Here is a 24,625-nt window from a genome sequence, read left to right as displayed (position 1 = left end):
TGTCCAAGGCTTTCATATGCTGACGATTTGAAGATGTTCCTCCGGATCAACTCGATAAACGATTGTCGTTTCTTGCAGAATCAACTACTATTATTTTCTGGCTGGTGTTCCATCAGCCAAATGGTGGTCAACCCGATAAAATGCTCTGTGATTACGTTCTCCCGAAAAAAAGAACCAATTAATTTCGATTATAAGCTACTTGACTCCACGATCGAACGGAGGACTCAGGTGAAAGATTTGGGGGTTATCCTCGACTCCCAACTCACGTACAAGCTGCACATCTCATATGTCGTGGACAAGGCTTCCAGAGCGTTAGGATTTATCCTTCGCACTACAAAGGACTTTTCCGATATTTATTGTCTGAAGTCCTTGTACTCCTCGCTGGTACGTTCTATATTGGAATACGGCTCCGCAGTTTGGAACCCGAACTATAACAACGGTTCCGACAGAATCGAATCGGTGCAACGCCGGTTTTTACGTTTCGCACCACGTAAACTTCCATGGAGGGATCCACAACGCCTTCCGAGCTATGAATCGCGATGTCAGTTGATAAATTTGGAACCGCTTCGACACCGTAGGGAGACAACTCGAGCTCTTCTAATTGCTGACATCTTGTAAGGCCGATTCGACTGTAGCTCTATCTTGAATCAAATTAGCATCAACGTCCGTCCCAGAGCACTACGAATCAGCGCAATGCTAAGAATGCCTTTCAGCCGAACTAACTACAGCATGCATGGTGCTATCAGCGGGTTGCACACTGTAAACAGCATTGTGGTAAAAAATACCATATTGATAATTTAATTTAAATGTACAACACCAATTGATTTGTGCCGACTACATACCGCATTTATTTCAAACGAAGTGTGTATTGTTTTTTACCATGGATGCATAATACACAAACGAATGTCAAAATTACTAAGAAACATGGTTATCTAAACCGAATTATATAGTTAAAAAATTAACCATTTGTTACATTCAAAATAACAATAATTGTGTAGTAAATTCAACTGCATCATGTAGCATTTTTCTTGACGGAAATTTTTGTGGTACACACGGTTAGATCAGACAACCCAAAATGAAGTTCAAACAACTCAAAATTAAGTTCATTTCACTTAATTTGGACCGTTAGTGGGGGAAGCCAATTTTGAGTTGGATGGCCCAACTCGGATTTGAGTAGTTTCCGTTTGATCCCATGTGAAAAAGTACCTAAATATTAAGTTGTTTCCACCTAATGTTAAGTTCAAATAGGTTTAAACAACCTAAATTTGAGTTCAACCCCTTTAACCTAGCGTTGGCTTCCTCCATCGAACTGCTATCGTTGGGTGGTTTTCTTTCTCTGTTTTTGACATCAGATGATGGAATGAAAGAGATGCCAGATCGAAAACAACTCAAAATTCGGGTTGTTTGATCTACCCGTGCAGTATTCGGCAATAAATAATGCTAAAGCATGATTATTTAATGTACAAAATATTTTATTTACTTTTTGAAGTGTTTCAGTAATACATTGCAAAAACCAGGATGTATCTAGTATTGCCATTCGCTATGCAATAGTCAAGCCCGGAGTGATCGACGACCTTGCTTAGCGCTGGTGATGTAAAAGTGTGTCACAATCTTCCCCTTTTCCTTCGTTGTTGCGTCATCTAAAAATCATACTGACTGAAGAGGGTAAGGGTTGGGGTAAAGCTGTTCTTGGGAGATAACTTGTCGGATGCCATGATGGATGAATGGCCGATCACCTATGGGGCTATTTCCTGATGACAGAGAAAATATCTTTGTGTGAATTCAATAAACACCTACAACAAATATTCTTACCGATAAAACAGAATAAATTGACGATTCCGGTTGGGAATATAATCGACCATTTTCAGGAGCTCCGGGTTATCATAACAGCCTGAAGAAAGAAATAGTGTTCAGCGATAAATTTTATTCAATAAATTATCATACATACCAGCAATTAACTCTGCATCGTCAACTAAACCCTTGGAGAGCAATTTGTACAACTCGATTGTCATTTTGCGCTTTTTTGTATTATTATATTACAAAAATTACTCCAAAACTTTAATTTCCAATAATTCTAGAGAGAACAAAATTATGCGTTTTGATGAAAAATAAGGAATCGATTTACGGGAGCTGGTGTTGTTATTTTTACTATAAATGTGGTAAAATATACCCCGGCAAATATTTATTTTGACAGTACGCAGAAATTGTTATTTTTACTACACGACCATACTGCCCTTCACGCATAATTGTCCCATGTTACCCTTGATGAAAAATCTTAAACTCGAGTCAATTTGTCTCTTCTCTTCTTCGTTGGCATTGCATCCCCCACTGGGACATTGCCGCCTCGCAGCTTAGTGTTCATTCAGCACTTCCACAGTTATTAACCGCGAGGTTTCTAAGTCAAGTTACCATTTCTGCATTCGTAAATCATGAGACTAGCACGATGATACATTTATGCCCAGGGAAGTCGAGACAATTTCCAAGCCGAAAATTATCTAGACCGGCACCGGGAATCGAACCCAGCCACCCTCAGCATGGTCTTGCTTTGTAGCCGCGCATTTTACCACACGGCTAAGGAGTCAATTTGTCCCACTGAAAAAATAAAGTTGTTGTTTAATGATAATAGAGGCTGAAAACCGTTGAAATAAGTAGGGATTCGTTTTATGTCCTGGAAAAGTGTTGACTACGCTCATATAATCCAAAAAATATTTGTTAAATTTCAAGGTCGAAACGATTCTTAAATTGGTGGGACAAATTGACTCGAGTTTGGATTTTTTCATCAAATGTAACATGGGACAATTATGCGTAGAACGGCAGCATAGTAAAAATTACTTCACACTTAGTTTCAGTGCAGAGAAACTTCAATCGTGTCTCAGCTTTGTTTGACTTTAACATTCCTCGACAGACGCTGCGCCGCCAGTTCTTTTCAGCACAGTAGACTACGTAAAGACTGATATGTTTTTGTAAAATGTTTTACTTTTAGTTTTGTTTTATATTCGCCCAAATTTTTTTTTTTATCACACCATCATTGGGACAAATTAGTCTGTTGATGTAGCAACAATAAATAAATAAATAAATGAGAAAAGAATATCTGGAGAAATCGCCAATGTATTTTACGAAGGAGACCCTAAAGGAATTTCTGAATAAAATTCTGGAGGAAGTTCCGAAAGAATTTCTGAAGTAAATTATGAAGCAACTCTTAGAATGCCCTCTTTGAAGGAATTTCGAATTTCCTTTTCTGGAGGAATTTTCGAAGAAATTTTTGATTGTATAATTAAAGCAACTTCTGGATGAACTTGCGAAAGAATTCTTTGAGAAATTGGTGGTTGGGTTCGATTCCTGATCAGGTCTAGGAATTTTTTTGGACTTCCCTGGGCATATAAATGTATCATTGTGTTAGCCTCGTGGTATACGAATGCAAAAATGGTAACTCGGCTTAGAAACCTCTAAACCTAAGATGCGAGGCGGCAATGTAGGCGGCTGCCAATAAGAAGAAATAGAAGACGAGAAAAAATGTTGTGAGGAAAACGTGTTTTAAAATATTTCGACGGGGGACAAACCCTAGTTGATCACTATTGAATATAATCACGATCGGTCATTGCGTTCAAAAGTTATGAAGGAAATGGTGTGTTGATCCATATAAGCTTGGTTGGTTGATTCTCTATACAGCGTTTGCAAGAGCCGTAATGTAGGCAATTATTCATGATTTTCATCACACTACGGCAAAACCAAACGATTGAATCGAGAAAAGTATCGTCACCACTAGGCTGTTTAAACTGGGTTTTTGGTTTAAAATTCAATGAAATTGAAAAAAACTACTCTCAAATAATCAACGCATATTGTTTTCGCAATCGACTCTGACAACTATCTGGTGATGGTTAAACAGCGCCCAAAACTATCCGTCATCAACAATGTTCGGTACCGACGACCGCCGCGGTACGACCTAGAGCGACTGAAGCAACCTGATGTCGCCACTGCATACGCGCAGCATCTCGAGGCAGCGTTGCCGGAAGAGGGTGAGCTCGATGGGGCCCCTCTTGAGGACTGCTGGAATACAGTTAAAGCAGCCATTAACGACGCAGCGAAGAACAACGTCGGGTATGTGGGACGAAGTCGACGTAACGATTGGTTCGACGAAGAGTGCAGACAGATTCTGGAGGAGAAGGACGCAGCGCGGGCGGTCGCGTTTCAGCAAGGTACCCGGCAGAACGTGGAACGTTCTAGACGGAAGCGGAGACAGCAGACTGGCCTTTTTCAGGAGAAGAAACGCCGCCTGGAAGAAGCGGAGTGCAAGGAGAAAGAACAGCTGTGCCGTTCTCAAGAAACACGCAAGTTCTACCAGAAGCTCAACGCATCCCGCAAAGGCTTCGTGCCGCGAGCCGAAATGTGCCGGGATAAGGATGGGAGCATCTTGACGGACGAACGTGTGGTGATCGAAAGGTGGAAGCAGCACTACGAGGAACATTTGAATGGCGCTGAGAGTACAGGCAGTGAAAGTCAAGGCAGCGGAGGAGATGACTATGTCAGTTCAGCTGACGATGGAAGCCAACCAGCCCCCACCTTGAGGGAAGTTAAGGATGCCATCCAACAGCTAAAGACCAATAAATCAGCTGGTAAGGATGGTATCGGAGCTGAGCTTATCAAGATGGGCCCGGAAAAGCTAGCCACTTGCCTGCACAAATTAATAGTCAGAATCTGGGAAACTGAACAGTTACCGGAGGAGTAGAAGGAAGGGGTTATATGCCCCATCCACAAGAAAGGCGACAAGCTGGAGTGTGAGAACTTTCGAGCGATCACCATCCTTAATGCCGCCTACAAAGTGATATCCCAGATCATCTTCCGTCGTCTGTCACCATTAGTGAATAAGTTCGTGGGAAGTTATCAAGCCGGCTTCGTTGACGGCCGCTCGACCGGACCAGTACTTTACTGTACGGCAAATCCTTCAAAAATGCCGTGAATACCAGGTCCCAACGCGTCATTCGTTCGTTGATTTCAAGGCGGCATACGACAGTATAGAACGCGTAGAGCTATGGAAAATTATGGACGACAACAGCTTCTCTGGGAAGCTTACCAGACTGATCAAAGCAACGGTGGATGGTGTGCAAAACTGTGTGAAGAATTCGGGCGAACACTCCAGTTCGGATGAATCGCGCCGGGGACTAAGACAAGGTGATGGACTTTCGTGCCTGTTGTTCAACATTGCGCTAGAAGGTGTCATGCGGAGAGCCGGGTGTAACAGTCGGGATACGATTCTCAACAGATCCAGTCAATTTATTTGTTTCGCGGATGACATGGACATTGTCGGCCGAACATTTGCAATGGTGGCAGAACTGTACACCCGCCTGAAACGTGAAGCAGCAAAAGTTGGACTGGTGGTGAATGCGTCAAAGACAAAGTACATGCTTGTGGGCGGAACCGAGCGCGACAGGGCCCGCCTGGGAAGCAGTGTTACGATAGACGGGGATACCTTCGAGGTGGTCGAGGAATTCGTCTACCTCGGATCCTTGCTAAAGGCTGATAACAATGTTAGTCGTGAAATACGAAGGCGCATCATCTGTGGAAGTCGGGCCTACTACGGGCTCCAGAAGAAACTGCGGTCAAAAAAGATTCGCCACCGCACCAAATGTGTCATGTACAAGACGTTAATAAGACCGGTAGTCCTCTACGGACATGAAACATGGACAATGCTCGAGGAGGACTTGCAAGCACTCGGAGTATTCGAGAGACGGGTGCTTAGGACCATCTTTGGCGGTGTGCAAGAAGACGGTGTGTGGTGGCGAAGAATGAACCATGAGCTCGCCCAGCTCTACGACGAACCCAGTATCCAGAAGGTAGCTAAAGCCGGAAGGGTACGATGGGCAGGGCATGTTGCAAGAATGTCGGACAGCAACCCTGTAAAGATGGTGTTCGCTTCCGATCCGGCAGGGACGAGACGACGTGGAGCGCAGCGAGCGAGATGGGCAGTCCAGGTGCAAAACGACTTGGCGTGCGTGGGGCGTATTCGAGGATGGAGAGATGCGGCCTCGAACCGTGCATTGTGGCGTCAAATTGTTGATTCAGTGTTATCTGTTTAGATGTAGACTAAATAAATGAAAGGAACGCACGCACCAGTTGTGGCACTATTCTTAATTTTGGTTCCTTATTTGGCAAATCCCATTGTTTTCTTATGGGACTGGCCAAATTGGGACCACTAGTGCGACAACTGGTGCAAAGGACGTTAAAAATAAGGCAAAATCAATTTTCACAATTATGCTTTGCTTGTTTTGGAGGAAATCAACGGTGTTATCGTGTCATATGAATATGCCTTATCGATATGAACTTGGTTTGCGGTGATTTGATTGGTCATTTGGCATATAAAGCATTAGTGCGACAACTGGTGCTATAGCCACAACTGGTACACCTAGCCTACTTCAAAATCATTCAGAAAGAAAAAAATCGCGTATTTTTAAAATTACTAAAGAGGCTTCCGAATGAATTCTTGGGGAATTTGCGAAGGCGTTCATTACTTACACATATTCAGGAAATTATTTAGGAATTGCCCCGTAATTTCATCGGAAAATCTTCAGGAATGTATTGAAAAAGCCATTTTTGAATCCATTTTGAACGAAATTTCCTCTGGAGAATTTTTCAAATAAATCACTAAAGGAGTGTCCGTAGGAATTATTAGCGTAATTTTCTAACATATTCCCGGAGGAATTTCCGAATTCCTAAAAGAGAACTTGAAAATTAAAGTAATTTGTTAAGAATTTTTGCTAAAGGAATTTTTGGAAGAATTCCGAATCCGAAAAGAAAATCCAAATAGGTTTTCCAAAGAAATTCCTAGAGGAGTCTTCAAGATAAAAAAAATTCTGAAGGTATTCTAGAACGAATTCCTAAGAGAATTTTCGAATAATTCCACAAAGGGATTCCAAAACGAAATTCCGAATAAATTTCTAATTAGATTCCCGAAAAAATTTCTAAAGCAATTTCGATAGAAGAAATTTCTGGAAGAGTTGCCAAAAGAAATTTCTTAGGAATGTTAAATGTTAAAGTTAAACTCAGGGTTACAAGAATTTATTTGCAATCTTATTTGAAAAGTATAATTATTTCGAACATATCAAATCAACACTGCCCATATGTCTATCACATTTCCTGTTGCAACGAAAGATAAACATTTCAATGATATTGTACTACATCACATGGTGCTTTTTGCTTTGCTTGGAACAACTTAAGCTATTTCTTTCCCAACCCCATTTGGAAAGGGGAAGGACAACAACTTTAGAATGCCGTTTATCCGGTATACCTATTCCGTTTTTGCGAATGATGTGATTGAGGTTCTGCAGACGTAGGCTGGAAAGTATATCTGCTACCCAATACCCCTCCCGGTTTTACGATGCCTACTCAAGCGGGTCGCCGTCATCGGTTTGGCATTGTCGCCAGCATCAATGCCACTATTCACGATCTGCCCACTTACAGTTATTGCACTCCTTGGAGGCTGTTGTTTTTTTCTTTCTTGCTGCGTTTATGACTTACACAAAGCATTCAGAACTGTGTGAGCTCAGTCATGCGTATGGCTGAGCTCGCCGCACCGTTACCAATATGGTAAAGACGGTTTCGTTGGAGCGTGTGCTGGCGCGCACATTATAAAATCGAGTTGAAGACTTGGCTTCAATGTTTGCACTGTGTTATGCTGAGTCGTATAGTTTTATCTAATAGAAACCTTAGGATTGCATTTCCGTAAACTTCAATTCGTTAATGATAAGGAAATAGCATAAACGTATCATTTGGAAACAAAACAAAAAAAGCTTTTAAAACTTGTACTCGCTTATTCGTTTTGGTCATAATTACTGATTTTACTAAATAATTATTATTTTTTTCGTATTATAATTACGAATACTTATTAAGTAAATTATTAATTTACTAATTACGTTACTATTTTTTAGAAGTGTATTTTCAGTGCGCGCGCTCCTGTGACTCTGTCGTGCATTTTTTTGATAGTTTGACATGACATTTAGAAAATCAAAATATCCCTTTATTAATTGCACTTACTAAATTGATAAGATTATAAAATCGTTTAGCTGGTGTAAATCAAAGAGCAGATAGTGCAGGACAACACTGCTTGCATGTATCATTTTCCACCGATCCATTTGATTCATTTATGGCGTTGGTGGCATTATCGAATTGATTGGAGGTGTAAATGGGTAGGGATGAAAGACCTTTAGCTAATGTGACTAGACGTCCAGTTCCGCATTATCACTATTTGTCTATTTGAACTTTTTTTTGTCACACAAAATTTATCCGGTTGCTTTACCTTTAGCGCACTTGCAGGGTAAAATGACCAAACACGTAGGTAATTTGTCAAAAAATCTTTATACATAAGAAAATCAACAAATGGCAGCTATAGCAGCAGTTTGAAATTTTAAGTTAAGTCACAAAGGGCGAGTTGTTTCGAGTGAAAGATCAATATGATATGTAGCCGGTGTTCCCTGTCCATGGATAAGGGGCTTGACGTTGATATTTCAAGTGTCTTAAAAAGATTTTTATTTTATTTTTATTTTTGTTGTTTAATAGAGTGCTTTTTTCATACAAAGGTTAAGTTCAACACTAAATTAAAAAATTAAGATATTTTTTTCATTTTTTTTTTATATCTCCTTCACAAGAATATCGTTATTTTAATGGTAATTATTTGAAAATAAGCTCCGTAGAGAAACTTTTATCACATCTTACTTAAATAAGGTCAACAGTTATACCAAACACTTGAGGTACCATGCCTCCAAGTTAACTAATGGTTAGTGTCGCACGATCTAACAACAACTGCCTATTGGCAAATTTGGAGGTGCCGGCAGGGCTCAGTAGGGGTCTAACTAACATAACTCTAATACTAACAAGACCCTGAAACAAACGCTTATCCAAATAGCATACATCTATTTATACTTGTAGTAGTAGCTAACAATAATTCATTTTGTACCCGTATACTGCCGTCATACGTATATTTGTCCCATGTTTGCTGTGATTCCCTATATACATGGGACAGTTATGCGTTTAACGGCAGTATAGCTGAAGTAGAATTTTAGTAGTGAAAAGTAGAATTTGTAGATTTACTAATTTGGTATTGGAGATAGTGAATGTATCTATTATATCTTCTCGATAATCTTTTTATTTTAGTCTCTCTAGCTGCATGGATCAACGCAAAAAAACTGTTTCTCTCTTCCTTCTATTAGGTTAGTTAGAAAAATTAGCGGATATATAGGGGACATGACTTAGTGTTTCTCGTATTAAGACAAATTCGCTGACCTTTACCTTATAATAAAATAAATGACCGATTGTAAAATAAATGACTGAAATTTAATGATATCAAATAAATAATAAAAAACGAAAATAAATACATGACCATCGGTGGACAGAAAGACAAGAGACAGAGTTCTGTTTAGAATAGTTAATTGAGACCATTGCACTCACAAGATAGAGAATAACTAGTACCACTATTATTGCTACAAGACTAATAACTTGACCACTTACGGAAATGAGGATAGACCATATGATGCGTTCATCCACTATTATATTGAATATTGTATACCCTGAATCTGAATAACTGAATTTTAGACCTCATTATTTTAATAAATAATAAAGGTTTGAATATTAGAAAAGGGAATAGAACTTGACCAAAAAAAAGCAATTACGGAACAACTGGACAGAAATTTTGTATAATGATCACTATTAGACTACTGAAACTTTAACATATGACATTACTGTGACTGATAGGATACAATTAACTCGACGACGTATTGACAAACATCCGATACTCAACCGTGTTAAAATAAGGGAAGCTCTTCAATGTGTCCATTTATTACAATAGTACTTAAATTAATCTATTTTGAAACTACCCTACCAGAATGATATCATTACATCTTTATTCGAAATTGTTACTTGGAAATGGCAACAGTACCACCCGTTGTCAACATAGACTACTATTAGGTATTGAATGTCGGCTCCAAGTAACTAATAATTAAATTTACATGTTAACTACTTATTCAGAAAACATCTATGTACATGTTGAGCTTCCATTATTTGTTCGGTTTATAATTGACAGACTGTAGATAGAAAGAATAATGTATCGGTGTGATCACAATACAAACCCAGGCCGCAGTGACCTAGTGAGCAACATAGCTTGAGTCGTCTGAGTATTGTGTATCACATGGAGAGCCCAGCCGAGAAACCAGTCTATAAAGCCAACAACTGGTCAACTCTCGAAAAAAAAAAAAAAAAAAAAAATATGATATGTAGCCAGTGTTGTAAATTTGAAGTGGAGTACATTCTTAGAAGTGACGGGTTCTACTTTAATCTACGTAGTCATACGTCTACAGTTCGTACTGCTGATCATAGGGCTGTTCCTTGTACCGTGAAGTACCCTAATTTCGCGCACTTAAGATCTGACAAAGTTAAAACGTCCATTAAAAATCATATAGTGGCCATTTGGAAACATTTGCTTCTGCATCACGTAGTAGAAGGATTCTAGGTTCTCAAAAAAATGTTACTTGCAAATTTTGCTGCTATTTAAAAAAAATTGGAGTATGAATCTGAGACCGTTGTATGCTCCTTATTTCGCGCATGAAAATAGGATAGTTCCTAATTTCGCGCAAAAGTGTTCCTAACTTCGCTCATGTTTGGAACTGAATATCGTTATTGGTTTGATGAAATATAATCAATTGACCAATAGAATGCATGCATCCATTGATCAAAATATGCAGATAACGATATCAGACGGCTTCAGTGACCCATTCTTCAGTCGAAATGGTATGTACCTATATTTCGACCCTGGAGATTTGCTTAGATTTTATTTCATGAATTTTAGTTGACACAAGTCATAATTCATATAATATCGTTTTCTTCTGAAATATAAACCATATTTTAAGAAAAAAGGCATTGTATGAGCAATGTTTAGCTGGTGTATAAAAAAAAAGTTTTAATTTTCGAGACGTCATGAAAGAAAGTCTTAAATTCCGCTATCTCTTACATATGACATCTTCAAATATTTGTTTTATACAAGACATCTTCAATATTATATACATTATTGCTGTAGTTTTATCTTAAGTTTAGCATCATTTTACACATCGCACATTTTAGCATCATTTTACACATCGGATTTTGCAGGCACCGATCTATAAGATTTTTCAAGTCAACATTAGTCGATGTCGGTGGTTATCCGCCTCGAAATTAGATAAAAATCGTATGGGAATGAACTCTTCGGGTTCTATTCAGTGTAAAACTGTCCCGTGCATTATACTGCTTTTGTTTCATTAGAATGTTGCAAATGAAACTACGCAACAACAATAAACGAAATTAGGCACCATAATTACTCTCATATACCTAATTTCGCGCAGAAAGCGAAAGTCTAAATAATTATAAAATACATAAAATTTCACACTTTTCAATAGTAATGACGAATAAACATATCCAACAGAGCATAATGGATACAAATATTTCCGAAAAGTAGCCAGTTTTGTACAGTAAAATCATTTGTTTACTTGGGTCATGTTCTTCGTCGCTGTGCTAAGCACAAGCAAATATGGCGGTCGATGGGAGGACCAAATTGAAATAATTTTATTTGGTGTACTAAACCAAGTTTGTTTTTCAAATTTTTTCGTGAAAAACATTCAACAACAATGATATTTTGTAATCCTCCAGATTTTTCAATTTTGACTGGCCCATAAAAATTGAAAAAAATAAATGATTTTATAATGCGCGAAGTTACGGCGCGCGCGAAATTATGGCACATCACGGTAGTTTTTTCTCAAACCTTTTATTTGAGGTTCTACCGCATCAATTATTTTTTATAAGGACCCTTCTGCCAAATGTTATTGAATTTCGAGAGATCGTAATAACTGTTTTTCCTGGACTAGCTATGTTCTAATGCTGTACATTTATTTCCACAATAACATCTATAGGTTTAAAATATATCGATACACGAACATTCACGAGACCGAAAAAGAGATTGGACTCAACATTCAATGCATCCAACACATCAGCGGATCTTACGCCTTCCCTGCAAGAAGTAAGTGCCAATTCATGATATCTAATTGATAAAAATTCACTCAATCTCACCGTTTTTTCTTCTTCAAGACCTCCATGAAAGTGGCCTCCCCGCTTCTAAATCTTCAAATAGGTGGTATGGTAACGATGACATCCGGAAATAGTTCTCTCAACACCAGCCAAATGATGCAAAGGAGCTGGTTGAACGACGTTTCACCGCCGGGGTCCATCATGTCATCGATGGAGTTTTCTATCAACGATAAGATGGGCAGTAGCCTCATAACTAGTGGGGATTTTACCAACGTTAGCTACCTACTGAATGCCAACGGTGTTGATGAAACCCAGCAGCTCAACGCGCACAGTAATTACGGTGGCTACAAGTTGGCAGATGTGATAAAAGATCGCAAGTTCTTAGAAAATTTGTCGTGTTTCGATGACAATTCTATGGCAAAAGATCTGGCGATATCGAAGACAGATTTGAATGGCATTGAGGAGAATCTGTCCGGGCTTAGCACAATGCAGAATTCATTGGAAAGCGTTACAAAGAGCGCGGAAGGGCGGTTATCTGATGTAACAATGGTGCTAGAAAATGGAAAGTCGGATGCAACGTTTGAACTGGAGCCTGCCGAAGTGGCTCCAGTAGTAGTAACGAAGCTAAACGGTACATTCGAGAGGCGGCGCAATTTTGATACATATAGGAAACCAAAATCTAGTCTAAACAGTACGTTCGATGCCCTACCAAAAGTTGACGCCGGTAGGCCATTATTGGTTGCAAACGGGACGTTTGACGCCGGTAGCGATGATAAAGTGTTGGATGACTCACCTGAAACAGCTGATGCCACTTTCTCACTCAATCGAACAGCTAAGGTTAATGGAGAAGATAAACAGCTTAACCAAACCTATGAGTACTGTGAGAAAAACTCACCAAGCGTTGCCCAATTAAACCAAACCTTTGAAAGGCCTAAAAATGGAACCTACGTTGAAAATGAGACTAGTCTGAATCAAAATGTTGGTGCTGGTAACAGCACGCCAAATGGAACCTTTGAAATTCCAACGAAGGGTGAAACGAGCAGAGATTCGATGGGTTTGGCTCAATCAACACCATTTGTGCAAGTGCCTAGAGCGAAACGTATCAGTGACATGAGTCAGTACGAAGTTAATGTTTCGCCTATTGCTGCCGTTCGCGGTAGGAGGTCAGAAGGACCAAGACTTAGTCGGAATCTAGAAAGCGAAATTGCGATGGAAACTGATGATTTCGATGTGGAGTTCCGCAGGCTTCCGGCAACTCCGAATTCAAAGACTGAAAATGGTTCCCATTTACTGGAAACCGAAAAAAGAATATCGCTGCAACAATTTGAAGAATTCGAAAAATCTGTAATGGAAAGCGAACAAAATGGTGTAGATTTTGATGAGATGCTCAATTCCCTCACCGATGTAAAACGATCGATGGATAGTGTCAAATTGCGCCAATCGTTGGACAATATCAAAAAACGTCATTCGCGTATCAATTCGGAGAAACAACAAGACGAACTGAGAAAACGAGGTGACATGAATGATTCCTTATCTTCCCCTATGGACAACAAGCTGGCAGATTCGATGATAAAAAGTATGTCGTCGTCTAGTGGTAGTGAGCGATTGTTGAACCGTAGGAGCCGTTACAACGATGACGTTCATCTGACTTTGTCCCCTCAACAGCAAACTCCGCAATCGAGCAGAATTACAGATGCATCTTTACATGTATCGGAGCTGCAAACGAACGAACCCCATGCGACGGAAAGCGTAGATCCTCTTCCTACACCGAACGAGGTAGGAGGTAGTGATAGAAAGAACCGCGATCGATTCAAAACGATACGTATCAATAAAAGACGCGAAGAAGGAATGGTCATTGTACCGGATCCCGACGAGATGGATGACAGTCTGCCCGAATCGTGTTCTCTTCCGTTGGAGGAAGAGATGTTCGATTCGCCGACAGTTACGAACAGTGCCTTTAGCCGTGTGGATTACAATTCTCCGAAGGATTCGCGACTTTCTTCCACTACAAGCAATGAACAGAATAAGACTGAAGAGGTGGTATTCAAGCGACCGCAGGGTATCCCGAAACCCGAAAGCAAAGTACGATCACTATCGAAACCACGGTATTATGGTGCCGCTCCAGCAGGAAGCGGCATTGGTTTGACTAGGAAAGAATTGTCGCTTCCACTTGGTACGAAATCAAGCTCCAGCGATAATCTGGAAAATGATCGGCCGAGTTATCACCAGCAGCAGTCTCCCTCCCAGCTGCAAAGATTATCGCTAGGGGGTAACAGGATAGGAGCGGTTGAAAGTGGTCGAAAATTCGGAGCACCCAGTTCGGTCCAGTCGAATCTGAAATCGCCCATGGGCACCAAATCAAAATCGCATCATAATCTATATTACAACCAAAGCAATCTTGGCGGATCGAATAGTAATCTAAACCGAATACCAACTCCGTTAGGCCTGTCCGCACAGAAACTTTCGCACAATAATAGCAACACTGAGGTAAGTGAACAAAGCACTTTATTTAAATTAGGAGTTGATTTGAATTGCATTTATGTAGCGTTGCGTTTGAATAATCATAAGACAAAGCATGACGTTTTTCGGAATTGCATTAATTGGAATCTCTTAAGGGCGTTATTTCCCAGTAAAAGTCGTTTTATGAATGACAAATTACAAAATGAATTTCAAAACATCACAAGAGATGCTTAAAAGATTATTGATTACAATTATTATTCTTCTATCTAACAAATGCGAAAAAGTTTAGTATATTATGATGAGGAGATTCCCAATTCTTAGAGTTGATGATAACTATGCTTTGGTATTTCGGATTTATTTTCGCCTAATTGCATATATGTTCCATTTAAATATGAAATCCAGTAGCGATGGGATAGTTTAGCGATTATAGGCAGTATACGTACTCGAACATTATGATGATTAGGAAACAGGAGGGATTTTCAATATCCGGGATACACTAATGTACAATTAGACACCATCAATATGTTTGTAAACTCGAGCAATTGTTTCATTGCATCAAAAACTAGGAACTTTATCATTTGGAGTGGATTTTTTTCTCAAACTCTAAATTTTGTTGAGAGATTAAACATTATTTTTCAATTGTTTGAAAATTATGAATTTCATCTTTCATAGAGTAATTTTTATGATGATTCACAGTTAGTAATCAAGGGATCAGTACACAAGGCCGAATCACAAAAGGCCGAACCACAGAAGGCCGAATCACAAAAGGCCGAAAATGTTCTAGCATACCACAAAAGGCCGAAAACCCAGAAGGCCGAACCACGAAAGGCCGAATGATACAAAAGGCCGAATCTCAAACGGCCGAATATCACAAAAGGCCGAATCATTACAAATGTTTCAATCTTCCAACCAAGATAACTTGGAATACTCAAAAATTAACGTTTACTTTTATTATGCTGCCCCATAAAGAAAAACTTGTCTACTAGCAGCGATGTAATTAATCTTATTCAGTTAAGGTATTTAACGTCAGTTCAACGTCAACGTAAAGTAATGCAACGTAAAGTAATGCAAGAGCCCGAGTTAAAATCCACCGGATTCATGGCTCACAAAACCACATAATCGAATCTCCGATTCGCATAAATGTAGGAGTTGTGCGCTTCATGATGCACACTACTCACTATCTAATTGCAACATCAGAGACTAAACAAAATCAACTTTTCTCCAAATATTACGTTTTTAACTAAAAGTTGTATTTCATTTTTTCCTAATTTAAGAGAAACTGACTTTTGGCAAGAAATCACAAAATAATCTGAATAATCTATATTAAGTAATTAAGTAATTATTATTAAGAAATTAGCCGTGCAACATTTGGCGGATTACTCTATTTGAATAAAAAAAAGTCCGAATAAACTCGGCAGACCAACAAAGTGGACCGGAGCGAGCGCGCGCTTGCTCCGGTCCACTTTGTTGGTCTGCCGAGTTTATTCGGCCTTATGTGGTTTCGGCCTTTTGTGCTTTCGGCCTTTTGTGGTTTCGGCCTTTTGTGCATTCGGCCTTTTTTGCTTTCGGCCTTTTGTAATTCGGCCATTCGTGATTCGGCCTTTCGTAGTAGACCCTCCAAATAGGGAAAAATGTGCCTCTTTTAAAATGAGGTTCTAGTTAAAAGATATTCGTCAATGTCAATAACTCAAAAAATGTATTACATGTTTGTACAAGTAAAGCATGTAATTTTCTTTCAATGATTTGATATGTTGTTACAATTCATTTTGCTGTTGGTTGTCATATCTGTGTGCTGAATGATGTAGTGTTAAAAATGATATCTAACTCAAGAGATCACTCATCCAATCAATATAAGTCCATAATTTTTCACCTGCAAACACATTGTGCATTTACAGTACTGAACCTTCATTCATTCGACTTTGACTAACCCTCAATGTATTGTTTTTATAGCTGAAAAATAACAATTCCAAGTTGCAGTTGCACCTGCGACCACCACGTGCCAGCTCGCTGGTACGGCCCGGCACAACTCTACCAGCGCCGTTGAAAAATTCTGCGCCCGAAATCAATACCCGGAGCAGAGAACTGACCCCAAGCAGTATTACCACTACGAGTTCTTCTAATGTATGTTTTTTTGTTTCATTTCGACGACATAATTATCATTTCTATCTTTGTTCCATTAGTGTCACTAATGTTTGTTGTATAATTTAGTATGTTCTTTGTTTCTCTGCCTTGTTCAAAATTTTAGACATTTTATTGACCAGTCAAACTGTTTCTAAGAACTAACAAGAATTGTGTTTCTAGCTATCCGGCGTGCAGATGCGGGCACCGAAAGCGGGTTCGCGGCTTGGGCTAGTACGACCGTCATCCGGTTACTTTAGCTACAGCTCACAGAAGAAACCATTAGATTCAGACACCGAATCAATCAACGTAAGTATCAGCTAGATCTTGATGTTCTTAGTTTAAGTTACCTTTTAATTATCTGTGGGTACCAAGCAATGAGTACCTACAACATTTGTGTTCGATTATTGATTCACTTTAGAACTTTAGAACAAGAGAGGAAAAACTTTTTTTTTCTACATCTTAGTATCTTTGAGGTTATTTTTCAGAAGAATAACATTTACCTGGGGAACTGTTTACGATTGAATAAATACCTGTCAGGATTAGGGTTGTATATTAGAGTGGGGCGTCATGGTCATTTTTTCAAATCAAGCTTTTTCGAAACAATTTGGGATCCTGAATGGGACTGTGGAACCTTTGGGACTGTGCAGAATTTGGTCCCGATTGGTTGCTTCCTCGCTTTCCGCATCGCGTTTGAAGTTTGTATGGAAATTAGTATGGGAAAACGTATATTTTTTGCATTTTTTACTTCTAGAGGTTTCAGTTCATCGAAAACTAAGTGGCACATTGTGTTGAAGTATAACCCAAAGGATGCCAAAAAACTTTGCTGAAGAAGGTACGTTGCTGGAACGTTCACAAAAATTGATTGTTCAAACCATATGCCATATGCAAATCATTTATTTAACTAAATTATTGATTGTAGAGGGCTAATAGAGCTTATGGGAGTTATTCGGAATCATTTTACAAAGTACAAATTCCGACAAGGAAGAAGATGGGTTTTGCCCTCTGACAACCATATGTTGTCCGGTAGTACTGGCAGAAACATTGATTTCCTGCATATGTTTTGAACAATCAATATTCGAAGCGTAATAACATTTTGTGTAGGTCTTCCAGCTACGTACCTTCTTCAGCAAAGTCTTTAGGCATCTTTCAGGCTGTATGCTAACGTATTGAGTTACGTGATAGACGATAAATTGCACAGTTGATTAGGGTCCCAAAACGATTCAGAAAAACCTTGATCTTACTTGTTTGGATGAAGTTTGCGTTTTTCCATACAACTGCGCCCCACTCTATTGTATATAGCGTCATTATAGGGGTGATCGGGGCAATATGGGCCACCTAAGGAAATCGTTCCGAAAAGCGCTGAAAAGCTAAAAAAACATCGTTCAAATGTAGTTGACTTATACTAGAGAATGTTACCTTTCATATTACGTCGATGAATGACGAAAAATGCGTTTGGAAATTGTTGGAATGCACTTTTGAAAATGTATTGATTTCAATGTGTGTTCCCGACTATACGGGGTAATATGAGCCACCATTTGGGGCAGTATGGACCACCCTTCCAAAACCTTTATTTAGGCGAAAAAAGTATCGTAATATGAAAGAATATGATATTCCTACAACAGTTGTGAGTATTCCATACCAAATAAAATGAAAAAAACTGCACAACAGCGGACTAAACTGATTTGCCACTCTTCACCGTTTGAACAGCCAGATTTCAATTGGTCAATGGTCATTTTTTCTGTTTCTATCGCAGTAATGCGCTGTTGTAATTTTTCCGTAATGAATCTTACATATATGATAATATTTTTGCATTTGACTACTGAAATTTGAACTTGTTAGCATTTTAAGGCCAGATATCTTGTTCTATGCAGGTATGCCCATATTGCCCCATAGATACTGGTTTTGGGAAAAAAAAGTTTTATGATAAATTCAGATTTGTATCAATATAAACATGTGTGCACAATATTCAATTTTAATATATCTTTTGATTGTGGTGTATTTTTCACCTGTATTTTAATCAGTTTTGTGTCAAAACCTTATTTATAAACTTGAAATCTTATAATAATTTTGCCTATGCAGCGAGAATTTACATTTTCAAGTGTATTTTCATGTTTGAATTGAATTTTAATGCGGTTTTCACGTTGATGCATATGTGGAGCATCCTCTTAAAGATCATATAACTTTTACATGATAAAACTTGTCAATAAGCTCAAAATGAGGGTGGCTCATATTGCCCCTACTGCCCCTACCTATGTCTTGCGTATTGTAGAGCTTCAGAATCGTAGGACTTGGGAGATGTTCTTTCTGATTTCACCGCATGCAGTCTGCGTGTTCATGGCCTTTCATGATGTCACCGGCCTATGTCCGGTTCTCTATTTAATATTGTTTTTGCTGTTCCTTATTACGACATTCACACTAAGTGACGAGCCTGCTAAAGTCTGCCGTATTTTATACGGTTTACAATATTTTCTCTGACACTTGATACACCTCGTGATCCATGTGTCTGTGTCACACACCAAGTATTATACGCAGCTCTTTTAGCTCGGAAACCATGAAAGTTTTCCTAATAATTTCTTTAACGTCGACGTAAAGGATAACTGGCAGAATCTATTTTTTTTATAGAGCAAAGCTCGTTTCCATCTGCAAAGCTCGTTTCTACCTGCAATCCAAAGTTTTGCTTGGTAGAGTAAATTGTTAAGCTGATCCTCCCTGTTTGATTGTGCCGTACCTCTGGACGTCAGATCTCCTAATCGCCTCCTCGTGCACAATGTTGAACAATAATTTCGAAAGCGTATCGCCCTGCTTCATTGCATCTAAGGTTACCAATGAGATTGACACTTCGTCTGCAATCCGAATTCTTGATTTCGAGCCATCAAGCATTGCATTGTACGTATACTGACAGGCTGATCAGCCTTATGAGTTTCGCCAGAAAACCATGTTCAGACATCTGCCACATCTTTTTCCTTTTCACTGAGTCATACGCTGGTTTGCTGGCTCACAAAAAAAAGAAACGGTTGACATTTTGTCAACCGAGGCAGAACTGTTGCCACTGTGCACTGCCACCTGTCACAAGTTATGGTTAAACCGACGTTTTCTTGTTGGGCCTAAGAAAAACCACTTCAGAGTGAAGTGTTAGTAGGGATGGTATCTACCACTCGGAATTCAAGTTCCCCGTTTTTGGGCCACCCTATTTCTTGAATTGCTGCCACGCTGACGCTGACCTTCTGCAGCTCACGAGCCAAGGACCCAAATTTGCGGGGTTATTCAATGCTCCGATGTTCCGACTTTCCAATAGTTGTCCTCTATTTGTTGCCGAGTCTGTTGCTGTTGAGTCCATCCGTTTACTCTTCTTTTACCTTCCTTGATAACTGTAGAAAATCCGGTGACTACCTTATCAAGGTTGCGTTACCTACACAGTGTTAAAGGGGCTGCCTTCTCGAAACAGCTCAGTGTTCACAGTTTTTGGTTGAGTTCTTTGCTGGTACTCGGACGATGACCAGCCGCCCCCAACATGGGAATCTGGCGCTCGATCCAATGTGCACCCCCCCCCCATTTTTCTTTGTCAATTTCCACCAGGATTGGTTACCTGATCTTCCCTAACGTTGCTCGTACCCCGACCGGAACCACGGGGAATGTATAGGAGTTGCTGGGTAAGAAGCTAGGGAACGCACAATGGGGTTTATTTTATTACTTCAGGTACGCATTACCCAGCATTTACCAATAAAAAAATAAACAAATATAGTGGCAGCAAAAGCACGGTGCATCAAGGCAATTCTAGCAATAGAGGTAATAAACCATAGAGGAAGATTGTCGCTGCGGTTCCTTTTTTTAAACTGTTGGATATACATAACTGTCAAAACATTGACATTCATTTCCCAGCCTACTTCTTCTTCTTCTTCGTTGGCATTACATCCCCCACTGGGACATTGCCGCCTCGCAGCTTAGTGTTCATTAAGCACTTCCACAGTTATTAACCGCGAGGTTTCTAAGCAAAGTTACCATTTCTGTATTCGTATATCATGAGGCTAGCACGATGATACTTTTATGCCCAGGGAAGTCGAGACAATTTCCAAGCCGAAAATTGTCTAGACCGGCACCGGGAATCGAACCCAGCCACCCTCAGCATGGTCTTGCTTTGTAGCCGCGCATCTTACCGCACGACTAAGGAGGGCCCCAGCCTACCCTCACCAACAAAAGATGTTTCATCAGTGCATAACGACAGCAATAACCTTCCCATACCCGTTTAGAGGTGAATAACAAACAAATAACATAATAATATATAAACTAAACAAACTAACATCAGCTTTTGCTATTCAGTTATTCATATATTAATGGTAAAATGTATTATTCCTTCGCTATTTTCTTCTGCTTGGGTATAGTTTCTTACCTCTATTGTTTTAGCTTGAACAAAAAAGTGTATTGCAATCGTAACTGTATAAAAATGTGTATTTGACCGAATAGGGTTTTGCAATTAAATATACCTAATTATTAGTTTTTCTTCTAGATAGAGTACAATCCTTTATTTGTTACAATATTTTAACTCAACTTTTAATTATACTTGCATAAAACAGATCAAATTAGTAATCCCCATTCCACCAATATTTCTTGTTTTCCATTTCCTTTGTCCAGAGTTTATCATCGTCATCAGCTAGCTCTAGAGGAAGCTTGTATCGTGTAGATAGTCAAATTATTGCTAATAATGTTCAAAATTCCGCGACCCATAGTATTGAAGACATCAGCGGCAGTGTGAATAACGTTGGGAGCCTAGGGTTAAGGCCCAGTCAACCGGTAGAAACAAATCGAACGGCAGCGAACCTTCCGGCCAAGAATAGTATAGCGACATCCGGTTTAAGCGGCGCCAAACCATCAGGCTTGAGGCCTCCTTCGAATCTGCGGCCGCCAACCGCGCGCAGCGGGCTCCCCCGACCGACCAGCTACGTGAGGCGATAGGTGGCGCTAGTTGTAAGTCAGTTTTGTAAAAATTTTAACCTGTCAGTTCATTTAGTATCAGCGTGCTCTGAACCAAATGTAATTTCTATCGATGAGTGTCCCTTTCGAAGGATAATTTCGAACAGGATTTATGGTCTTCGTAGCGAAACGTTTATTATTATTAATATTATTACTATTTTAATTGGTGTAGAAAGGTGAAAATGCTATATCAAAATTATGTTACTGCAGTTGTCGTCATTGGTACAAATGAAGCACTTCGAATTGTTTCGACCATCACAATATGACAACTGAATAAAATCCTTTTGTCATCGTGAATGGGTGTTTCTGCAGTTTCACTGTCAGAGTATTTTGCATTTGCCGTTGTTATACGTTTTGTACAATCGAGTTTATTTTATAAGTTTAGTATTTCAAATATACTTTCAGCTTTTTCGCATTTTTAACATGAATCTATATCTTTGGGCCATAAACATTAATCATGATTTTATTTCTAATATGGTTTGAATTTACTGTATTCATATATACATAATAATTGGAATTATACATAACAGAGTACGGCGCCTTTAGTTTTCTATTAATTTTGGTCTATACTGCCAACGCACACATACTAGTCCCATAAATATCATTGGGTGCTGCCTATTGATAACTATGTTACTATTAAAATATTAAAAAGTTTAAATCCTAATTTTAGAGACTTTTGATCTGCCACTATTTGCATAACAGTCCCATTTTGTTGGAGAAACAATCATAATATTGGACAATTTTCTGTGGATTGTTCTGCATATTTTACTTAGCAAATCAACAAATTTTTCGAAGCTTAAGAATTGCAAAAAATCATATGGGACCGTACACTAATTACGTAGGGGATGATCTGACGATAAGGAGTTTGCCATTTTCTTACGTCCCATACAGAAAAAAATATGTTTGAACAAAATGAGGGGGGGTTGAAATCCCGGAAAAACCTCTTACGTAATTAATGTTGGAACATCTATGCTAGAGCGGGCAGTTTATCTCTTTTTATCATTTTGCAATGTAATGTTTATTAACATTCTTCATTTTATGTGAAACCTCGTTTTGGTATTTTTATTACTATCGTACAAAATGATGTCGAAGAATGTCAACCATTCCTACAGTTGTTTTCGAAATAAAATGAAAAAATACGTACCTATTTACCGTGTTTAGTGGAATGTGTTTTAACTTTTGAGCGACAAGTTTACAAATATCTATATAATTTTATCTCGAGTCGATCATTTACGACGACCGTATAGTTCTTGTCGAAAAACGTGTATCTAAGCAAATAAAGAGGTTCTAATCAGTATATCACAAATATGTCTTGTCAAGCACGTTCAAAAGTTTCAAAACACACTTTTTTACGACTTTATCAAATGATATTTTTACCTGAAAAACTGAATAATGATTGTAAGTGTTGTAACTGTTGAAATATCTAAGTGAAATTTTATACGGAACAAGATTTTACAAAATTTTAAACGTTTCGACTCATTCTCGTACGATAGTAAGTAAGAAAACCGCTCTACTAACATTTACTCCTATAATCAAGCTAGAGCAGTTTCCTCTGCATAATTTTACGCCAAACCAAGATATACGTTAAAGTCGCTGCCGTTCACAATCGTTACACAAATTTACGTTTACAAACTACTACGGACTGTACACCGTGAACAACCATTTTGATATTCTATACGATAAAAAAAGTATCCGTTAACACAATTGTGAGGTCGTTAAATATTCCTGACAATGCATTTCTAACTACCCAATTTGTCGTCGAATTCTATGTTGAATCGTTGTGAATCGATCGTCTTATCCTTGTGATATAATCAGCGAGCTCTCCTTCTTTTACAACTATGCCGTTAATTACAATTCAGAGCTGTTAAGTTAGAATAAGTTATAAGAAACGAAATCAAACATACGCGTTACTAGTTTTCGTTCGATCATTGGAACTTTTTTTTACACAAAATGGCGCTATCGTGTTGGTGCAGAATAAGAATGCAATCGATGAGGAATTGGTACAATAAAAGACTAAAATTACACGCAAACCAAGATGTTGCAGAAAAAGAGATACAAGCGAAACATTGACATTACAACATTTAACGAATAATAGTGATACTGAATTACCTATGAATAAAACAAAAAATGATCTATGAGCGAATTAACTGGCTTTACTCCACACAACACGCGGATGTTGATCGCAGTCAGTAAGAATAGAACCGCTTATTAAGCTATTCGTAAATACATAAACAAAATAGTGAACTTATAGCATAAGTACCAGCTATCGTTGGATCACTATCATGTTCGATGTATAAATATATATCTTGTACAAGAAGTATATATTTATAGACTAGATATCAGTTTACCATTATTTCAAAAGTGATAATTTCACATCCCTATATTCGTAACTCTGCCTTCCATCGCATGACAATATTTATAGAAACGAAACAAAAAGATAATAATTTTTGACGAAGACGTTTTTTACGCGCTACGGCGAGAAAACACTATTTGCAAAGGCGCAAAACCCAGCAAAGTGCAGGCCCATACTGAAATTTATTATCTATGTGAAAAACACTAAACTGCTAATCCGAAAGAACTACGACAACGAAGCTATCTCTACCAGGCTTTCAAATTTGGGTACATTCAGGGCCCCCAAAATTGTTTGGCCCCGGGCCGCCACAAGCCTAAATCTGGCCGTGCTGATCGTTATTCTAGATATAAAGTGTGAGGCATGAATGAACATAGGGACGGTTCAAATATGACGTCCACTATCTTTTGAGTTTTCAAACACTAATCTGCACCGCAGCCACCCCCGGTAATATTGATGGGATGCTTATCAAACTTTTTTTTTTTTTTAATTAGTCGCTCTTATTGAAGTAAAAGCTTAATATTACTCACGATTCTTGCCCGAAAGAAATACAAAAAATTCTGTCACACAGCGAATGTAAACAGCGACACAGATGGCAGCAAACAGCCAATTCTGTTTCATATTCTAGTAGTCCTCCGATTGTTCCCGAGCAAGAGCGACTACCTCGATACCATACTCTGTTATTAA

The 24,625-nt window shown here is 38.8% G+C and overlaps 1 protein-coding gene across 4 annotated transcripts in view; it reads left to right on the top strand.

The window, feature by feature from the left end:
- The window catches only part of LOC134211024 (uncharacterized), a 53,937-nt gene extending 30,012 nt beyond the window's left edge, over positions 1-23,925 (top strand). Inside the window, exons 4-8 of one of the 4 annotated variants that reach the window (XM_062687550.1) lie at positions 11,925-12,031; positions 12,100-14,526; positions 16,450-16,620; positions 16,801-16,926; positions 21,250-23,925. In XM_062687550.1, the coding sequence (XP_062543534.1) occupies positions 11,925-12,031; positions 12,100-14,526; positions 16,450-16,620; positions 16,801-16,926; positions 21,250-21,570 (3,152 nt within the window). In that variant the 3' untranslated portion in view covers positions 21,571-23,925. The remainder of the gene's footprint in view (positions 1-11,924; positions 12,032-12,099; positions 14,527-16,449; positions 16,621-16,800; positions 16,927-21,249) is intronic. The other 3 variants (XM_062687552.1, XM_062687551.1, XM_062687553.1) reach the window with 3 other exon arrangements.
- Positions 23,926-24,625: the final 700 nt, after the last annotated feature.

Source organism: Armigeres subalbatus, chromosome 2 (assembly GCF_024139115.2).
Source record: "Armigeres subalbatus isolate Guangzhou_Male chromosome 2, GZ_Asu_2, whole genome shotgun sequence".
Classification (NCBI taxonomy): Eukaryota; Metazoa; Arthropoda; class Insecta; order Diptera; family Culicidae; genus Armigeres; species Armigeres subalbatus.
This window is presented reverse-complemented; position numbering and strand designations above follow the sequence as displayed.